This window comes from Labrus bergylta, chromosome 7 (assembly GCF_963930695.1).
Source record: "Labrus bergylta chromosome 7, fLabBer1.1, whole genome shotgun sequence".
Lineage (NCBI taxonomy): Eukaryota > Metazoa > Chordata > Actinopteri > Labriformes > Labridae > Labrus > Labrus bergylta.
The window spans coordinates 10,591,173-10,600,083 of record NC_089201.1 but is presented as its reverse complement, the minus strand read 5'-3'; the positions used below and the strand labels follow the sequence as shown (position 1 = coordinate 10,600,083).

Genomic DNA, 8,911 nt, shown 5'->3' with positions numbered 1-8,911 from the left:
TGCCTAAAGAAGAACGGATCTTACCAATGACCTCTGTGTTTTATCCTGTTGACTGTGGATATTCAAATCTGCCCAAATTTCAACTCTTATTGGTTTAATTTGTGTCATCCCCTACTGGGACTGCATGGCACATCGATTCTTCTTAGCGGTGGTGTTTGAGTTAAAGTGACCAAAACTATTCGGGCTTGTGTGCGGAGGTTTTCCATCTCAGGGTTTTGGGCTAAATTGTCTTACAACCAAATTCAAAACACGAGTAAAAGAGTAGCTTTGTGTGACTTGGTTGACATTAGCCACAATAATAAGGGCTTGACCATGCCTGTTACATTGTCAGCAATGCCCCACTCAGCCATAATGTTTCTGGTAGCATCGGTCAATTGAGCTGATATGTGGATCAAGACAAACTTTTGCACCTCCAAGACGACAGTGGTGGGCCTCATTTCCTCAGTCATGTAGTGACCTGTCAATCACTGCTAAATAGTCATACATGTTTATGGATGTCCACATATCAGCAGTAAGATTTACTGCAGAGGCCTGTTTCACTTCAGTAATGGCCTCCTCTTTGTTTTTCTCATATCTCAAATCAACCACTGCTTTTCCGGGCCTTTCTTCCTGGGATAGTGTAGGTAGAATCAAAGAGGCTGACTGACTTTAGAAAGCCTTCATCTTCTACCACTGAATATGGCTGGCCATCCTCAAGATTGATGTCCAACAAGGCTTTCTCTAACCTTTGTTTGCTGGACAGTATAAGGGAGACAATGTTTTTAACAGTATAACATATAACCCATGTTTATGTCGTTTCTGGATTATAAAATAATCCGATAAACTATTATTTTCTAAGAATACTTACAGTCAGGAGGATATCCAGTATTGACAGGCTCTGTGCTGGTGGCCTGCCTCAACCTGGATATGGTGGGATGTATAAACCTTTGAACATCATCAGTCACATGACAGTCGTCATTTGACAGGTCTGACAAACAGCCACTCTTTAAACTCACACAAGCTTCGGTATCGTTTGCCCTTCTCCAGTGATTAACTTACAACTTCTAGAAGCTGTCAGATTTTGTTTCTTGGTGCTGGGTATTTCTTAACTAGCCTTCTTTGTTTCTCTATAAACATAGTCCTGGTGGCCATTGTAGCTTTCCTGCAGAGAAATTATTTAGTCTCCTCAAGAGATCTTGTTTGTAGTCAGCTGAGGGATTTGGCCAGAAAACTTACTTAAAACGTTATTGTCAGTGATAGTGAAGGACCAGTTGAACAACTTGACCTCAAGTCCTTCATGAAAATCCTGCAGGTGCACCATCAGCAAGGAACGATCCAGGATCCACCATGCTTTTTCATCTACAATTAAAAAAATCAAATAAAATCAGGCTAGAAATATTGTATTATGTTCAGGAACAGTCACTTGTCAAGCTAGAAAACATTACCAGCTCTCTTTAAAATGTATTCAAAATCAAGATATACTTTATTGCCCCCAAAGGGAAAATTTTCTTGGACTCTGTCCTGCAGTTCGATTAAAAATAATAAAATAAATAGAGATCATACAAAACAGAACATTTCATATGACAAATCTACATATACATACAAACACCTTCTTGCAGCAGTAACATATTGGCGTATTGCACAGACCCTGGGCACATCTTACATTACCTGTTATTCAGAATATCAATGGACATTGGCACAAGTGAATGTTTGTAAAGGTTCAGCCGGGTCTGAGGGACCCTGAATCTTCTCTCAGAGGTTAAAAGCTGAAACTCAAGAGTGAAGAATGTGGGTAGGATCAGACACTATTTTCTGTGCCTGTCTAACCAAAGACTGCTGTCATTTTATCTTTCCACCAAATAATGGAAAAGTGTTGAAAGTATAGTTTGTATGCTATTTTACCATAACTGTCTGAAGGGACATGTCCGTTGAGGTTTTACTTTATTCAGGAAAATACATCAAAACATGTTTAGTTGTAGTATAGCCTAAAAGGAAAAAATGGATCCATGTATACAAGATACAATCTCCATGGTTTTCTGACACTTAAAAAGGGTCTCACAATGTTCAATGGAGCAAATTAAAGGCATAACAAAAACAGATTTTTGAACCAAAAATTTCTGATGATGGCTATAGGAATGGGGACCTGCTGCTGACCTGTTGCTTTCAGAGATGGAATTATGGATGTGTTGGTGAGGAGTTTTGTTTGTCTGTAATTTTGAATTTCTTCACACAAGACTGAGGCTGATATTAAGACGGAAAGAGTGCAGAAAATTGTACAGATATTAACAATATTAAATAAAATTGACCAGAATAATCAAAAGTTGTTCCTTTGAATTAGATTTTAAAATCCCATGTTCTCTCACTTTTCATTGAGGCAAAGGAAAATGGGTTAGGAAAAGATGCATGAGGTACATTTGTGATCGCCCGTTATGTTATAGGCCATGTTTGAGAGGTGAGGAAAGGAAGGCGTGAAAGAGGGAGGGAGGGGCTACCGGCATCAAGCGGAACAGCGGAAGCACGAGGAAGAAGTCAGAGGCACACAAACATTGATCGCTCTCTGCGGGATTATTATGCGAAAATGTCCACAATTCAAACTCTGAGAGCGTTTGTAAACCAGCGACTGACTGCGGCTGTGGAGGAGATCTTCGAGCTTTTGGAAAGTACCATATTAAACTACGAAGAAGAAATACTCCGTCAACACAGGCTGCTGAAGGACGTTTCTCAGCGTGAAAACAGCGACAAAGCAGGTTTGTGTTCTTACGATAAGAACGGTGTGAAAACATCAGAGAGGTGATGTGTTATAATAACCTTCATGTGAAGCGGATACAGTGTTTTTTGAAAGGCTTTTAGCATGCTGGAGCTTCGCGGAGAAGAGTCGGAAGTGTAGCCTACTATGTAGAATTTCAAAATAATAGAACAAATCATCAAGTTTAAACGTTTAAATAGATAGAAACGAATTGCTAATTGCCATTTCTAAAACAGCTATTTAATGGGCCATTGTCGGAATTAAAAAACGAATTAATTATTTATATTTATACATTTTCAGCAAGAGTATTTTGTATTACATTTTTTGTGTGATTAGAAGTAGCCCACCTTGTGAGAAGAAGATACAAATTTGCAACAATAACCTTACCTCAGTTTAATTTGACATAATCTAATTTAATTAATTATGATGCTCATGATTTATTTATGCCCTCACGGGGGCTGTGCGGTATTTATAAATTATATGTTTACCATTATTTGAAAACACGTTCAGAAACAAAACCAGGTCCAAGGACAATTACCCCCAAACTGCTGTGATCTGAGCCTTTCTGTGGACCTTGTTTATTTTACCCAACAAATAAGTATGAAAGAGGGGATAGTGTGTATTCTCTCGTCAAATAAGAAGGCATGTTTGCAGACTGTCTAACTTGCAAACAAACATTAATTGCCAATGTTTTTGGTACTGCACCTTCATCAGGCAAACATTTTGTTAAAATGTGCAGGACATCTTAAATAGGAAGTGGCTACAGGCCTGCACCAACCATCATGAGAATGTCAGCTCTGAATTCAACACATAAACTAACAAATAAACATCCACTTCCTGGTTGATAGCACACAACGACCAAAAGCCTGTGAGGAAATAACATAACAATTCGCAGTTTGTAGTTCAGAGGACACTAAAGGTCCCAAAAGGTGAATTAAATTCCAAACACAAACTCACAAACATTGCACTAGATATAAAGTTCAAAATACGTTGGTAGAATAATCTAATTTTTCATCTTTAGTCGCGTACAGGTCCCCACAAAATATAACCGTCACCAAAATGCACACAACCGACAGACATGTTGAATCTTTAGGCCTAATTGGACACAACAAATGAAGCTTGATTATTAAAAAATGAAGCCGATTATCAATATGCATATTCAATATGTATGAAAGACTGTCTGGAACTGGAGTCAGACAAACCTGTCAAACAAAAATACATCAACATGTTAAACACACAGGAATCACATAAAAACCAATGAAAACTCGTTCATCATTTAGAGCCAGCGTGTGCAGAGTATGAATCCAGTAAGCCTCATGCTGTTTGGGTGGGAGAGTGACTTGTTTGATCCCACAGGAACGCAGTGAGGAGATGTCATGGTGCTCATCATTGAAGTGCACGGCAACGGGGTAATCCCGGTCGTTTCTGCATTTCGTGTTTTTGTGCTCACTGATACTTTGTTTTACTTCTCCCAACATGAACGAGATTGCCGGGACAGCGAATCATATCGATCACATGTGTTAATGCACATGTTGATAAGAAATCTTTAACCTGTATGAGGGTGAGAAAAGTGACGAGTTTTAAAAGTGCTATTCCATCGAGCACAAATGCCACAGCGGTAGTTTCCTCTTTGCAATGAAATGTGGCTCAGACCAAGTGATCCTTAATGTTCTTTCATCATTTACAAACAGAGGAGGGTACTTGATTACATAGGATAGTTCACTGTCAGACTTAAGGACGCGCCAATGTTTTGTTCTCGAGTGGGTATAGTGTTGAGTGATCCACATCACACACAATTTCTTTTCCTTTAGACACTCTTTTTGAGTAAATCCAAGCGCAATTTTTGAAAGGCACAGTTATTATGCAAAGATGGTTACCCCTGCTGTGCTAATCTGTTTTTCATTTTCATCTGTGTTTCAGTTTCCCCTCTCCAAAAACTGATTGAAATAAAAGAAGAACAGCACGAGGCGAAGAACACTCTGAACCATGAAGACCCAGAGCCGTCACACACTGAAGAGGAAGAGGAACTGTGGAGTAGTCAGGAGGGGGAGCAGCTTCAAGACGAAGAAGAGGATCATACCACCACCAAGTTCACATTCACGTCTGTCTCTGATGAGTGTGAGGATGATGGGGGGAAAAGTCAGTCTTCTCAGCTTTATCAAAGCCAAACTGTGGACAGCAGAGAGAGAGAGAGTCCGACCAGCAGCAGAAGTCACACCAGGGAGAAAAGATTCAACTGTGCCACATGTGACAAAAGCTTCACTCAGAGGAAGGCATTAGTTATACACATAAGAAGCCACACAGGAGAGAGACCGTACAGCTGCTCCATGTGTGACAAATGTTTCAGCCAGAGGAAGACGTTAGTCGTTCACATGAGAAGTCACACAGGAGAGAGACCGTTCAGCTGCCCGTTTTGTGAAAAAAGTTTTAGTGTTAATGGAACGCTGACGAGACACCTAAGAGTTCATACCGGAGAGAAACCGTACAGCTGTGGTGTTTGTGGAAGGAACTTCAGTTTGCTGACACGTCTGAAAAGCCATAAGTGTACAGGTGCGAGCAGCGCCAAGTAACGTTTTCTGCTTTGTGCTTCAAACTGAACCTCAAACTGAAAGGAGAGATTTAAAGTTGGTCAGCTACCATAGATGCAATCAAACAGCAGTTTGTTTTGGTTTCATGCTGGATCTAAAGGGCGACATCTGCTGGATCTAATCAATGTAGGCACTCTGTTAAAGGTGTGCGTTCAGAAGTCCCTTGAATGACCAGCAGGGGGTGATGACACTGGTAAAAAGAAGCCCAATTGTAAGGATAAAGAGACCGATTCTCACTCTGAAATGTGTGAGTTCATGGTTTCACACTTTGGTTTAAAGTGCTCTTCAGTACAGCATAATGTTCATTTTGTAAATCCAGGATCAATGTATTGTAAAAGTGTCACAGTAACTGCTTTCACTTTTTCTATACAGTCTTCACTTTCCACCCAACCTGCCTAGAGATAAAGGATGAGACTGTTGTCTCTGGGATAAATCTATATTCACTACCACTCCTGTCGATGTAACAGTGACTGGGGTTTCCTCACAAGGCACCCCTCAGCATTTGGAAATGTGATGAAGTTGGAAATGGTAAATAGACTTGAGCTTGTAAAGCGCTTTTCTGGTCTTCTGACTACTCAAAGTGCTTTTACACCGCAGGTCACACCAAACCATACACACACGGATGGCAGAGGCTGCTCTGTAAAGTCACCATCAGAACTTACTAATAATTCACATGCCGCCAACAAAGCAGCTCGAGCAACTTAGGGTTGAAGTGTCCTGTCCAGAGACACATCGGAAATGTTCCTGCAGGATCTGGTGATCGAAACCCCTGACCGTCTGGTTGTGAGATGACCCACTCTACCAACTAAGCCACAGCCACCCTCAAATCTGTTCTGACATGTTTAATATACAAATGTAGTGAGCCAATGAGAAAAAAATGGTTAAAGTTGACAAATTGACATTTGATTTGTGACATTGACTTGTGTATTCACTGTTCTCTTCTGAAGCAGCATCAGGTGTATCATTCTGTGAGAAGATCAAGTATACTATCCAGTTTATTTTACCCGTCTGTCATTAGAGTTAATGAGGAGGATTGCTTCGAGTCACTACATATAAAATGTGTGCATTATTATATAAGTACGTGAGGGTAACACTGTGCACAGTGAATTCACTCTCGGGTAAAGTGCCTTTATTCTTTCAATAATGTAGTAAAATGAAATAGACATAAATGTGTGTTCATTTCTGCCGAGTATATATAACAGATGAAAACAATTTGAACACTTGTCATCATGATACAAATACAGCAAAAACGATTCTTTCAGTTCCTTCGTTTTATGTTCCACCAATAAGAACTGTGCATTACCAGTATTTAGCAGTACAACCCTTTGCACAAGGCCTTCTTTTTCTTGCCCCAATCCCTCAAGTTTAATGACAATTTTGGGGAAACTAACGAAATTACAGCTCTAGACAATCTTAATTGAAACTTGTATGAGCTAGAGAGTGCAGCATTCCAGTCACAATTCACCCTAAATTTCCTCTGAAGGCATAACATGTGGTCTTTCAAAGTTTGCCCCAAACGGTGACTGGACTGACGTAGCCTTTTGGGTCAAGTTTTAATAGACCATGGACTAAGAACAGACACCTGATAGTTTGTTCACCCTGTGTTTTTACTGAAGCCTAAATGTTTGCAACCCCGTATCACAACTAAAGCCCAAATGTTACATTTGATTTGGAATGTATTAAAAATGCATTTGAAAAAATGTAAGAAAATGTAATTATTTGTTCTCCCAGCACTGCACTGAAAATGACAGTTAATATGAAAGTCATTTCTTGTTTTGAGCTACAATATAAGCTGTCTGTGTGGACTTGTTTATCTCATAGAACCCTCATTATAAATGGTATAAACAGGGTAGAGTGGACTCTCTCCTTTAGTTGGTGTAGAATTACAATTTAGAAACATGGCATGGCTCTGATAAAGACAACAGTTTAATAAGTAGTAATGCACTTATTGGTTGTGGATTGTCCTCATGATGCCTGCTGCTTTCACTCACCTCTCTGCAGTTATGTTGTGGTCAGGGGTACAGATCATATGTGCATAAACACTTCAGTGTGGAGTGTCTGATTTTAAAAAAAATATGCAAATGGCAACAAAACACCAGCATTATGTTAACAATTATTGTATGCATCCTTGCAGATATTTATGTTTAAGTTAGTTCACGTTTCTGAAAATGATATGCTCTGAGAGTTTTACATTGACGTGTAGTCGCTGCCGGTGTTGTCTCGAGTTGTGATGCTTTGAAGAAAAGTGCTACCGTAATGCTCCTAGTACGGGATCACTTTAGTTTACGTCACTACTCACTCAGTTTGCATTGTCAGACCATGAGGAGCACGTTTTGATATTTTTTCGAATCAAACCTTTCATAAAGATTCCAGGAGAAAGTTTGCGTTATTAACATAGACTGTAAATATTAAGGTTATTAACCAGAGTGATGACTACCTGGGATTCTACGCATGCGCTCAACCGCTTGGGAGGACATATCGAAAGGTAGCACTACTCGGTCGATACAACTTCTGTGAGAATACGGAAGTAAATGGTGGTGGCTGCGAACGTGACGCTTGATGAAAGAGTCTATTTGACAGTTTAAAACATGTCGAAAGTGGACATTTTGAGAGTAGCGGTGAATCAGCGACTTGCTGCGGCCGCCGAAGAGATACTAGGACTGTTTGAAAGAACCATGTCTGAGTGTGAAGAAAAACTTGATCATTCAAAGTGGGAGAACAAGCGACAACGCAAACTACTCGACGCTGTCTTGAAGCCAGAAGTCCGGTTACTCAGAACAGGTGAGTTGTCTCTAAACTGTAGGACTAATGCTGATTAGGTCTGTTTGAGATTTGTTTTAAATGTTTACAATCAATCATTTACAGATGTTTCAATCTTAAAGGTTGACTATCATTATGGGCCAAGATAGGATGATTTCTGCTGCGCAAGATAGTTTTCTCCAAAATTAAGAGATGCAATAAAACACGGAGAACAAAAAAAAAACAAGGAACTATCGCACATGAAATAAAACATACATAATAGTAGAAGTTATAGACAATTATTTGAAATAATACATTTAAAAAATAACATTTCCATCTTACAGGAATATTTATTATTATTATTTATTTTATTTTTTTCATTTAAATGTATGGCCATAGAATATGGGCTAGAAGTAGGAGAAAAAAAACACCTTCATTCAAGGGGGTGTAAGGAGTGAGGACTTTAAATAAGGAGCGACCAGGTGAATTGAATCAGGCTAATAAGGGGTGACAGAGTGCACACCAGAGCAAACAAATAATAACAAAAAGTAGAGACAAAGAAGCAAGATTATGGAAGGGATGTAGCAACAGCAACACATAAGCGTGTCCACAGCTGATAGGGGATGCAACTCGGAAAAGAAGTCTCTCAGGTGTTCTGCCTGTGGCAAAACATTGGAGCTGAAAGACTGTAGGCAGAGCAGTAAACCGTTGTTGCAGTAAACCAATGTTCAGTTTGCGAGAGAAAATGTGGCTACAAAGTGGAAGCTGTGTGTCATATCAGGATTCACACGGGGGAGAAACCATACAGATGCTCAGTGTGTGGAAAAGTGTTCGCTCAGAGCCAGTCTCTACAGTCTCA

General features: G+C 39.7%; 1 protein-coding gene across 1 annotated transcript; it reads left to right on the top strand.

The window, feature by feature from the left end:
• The first annotated feature begins 2,488 nt into the window (after positions 1-2,488).
• LOC109996937 (zinc finger protein ZFP2-like) lies at positions 2,489-7,239 on the top strand. The gene is made up of 2 exons (XM_020651277.3): positions 2,489-2,726; positions 4,646-7,239. Exons 1-2 carry the CDS (start codon positions 2,558-2,560, stop codon positions 5,293-5,295), a joined length of 819 nt encoding a protein of 272 aa, XP_020506933.2. The 5' UTR covers positions 2,489-2,557; the 3' UTR covers positions 5,296-7,239.
• Positions 7,240-8,911: the final 1,672 nt, after the last annotated feature.

What these genes read in the sequence shown, in the direction of transcription:
- LOC109996937 (XM_020651277.3), top strand. Translation starts at nt 2,558, where the DNA reads ATGTCCACAATTCAAACTCTGAGAGCGTTTGTAAACCAGCGACTGACT. An exon ending in TGAAAACAGCGACAAAGCAG is followed by an intron (nt 2,727 to 4,645) that starts GTTTGTGTTCTT and finishes TCTGTGTTTCAG; the next exon opens with TTTCCCCTCTCCAAAAACTG.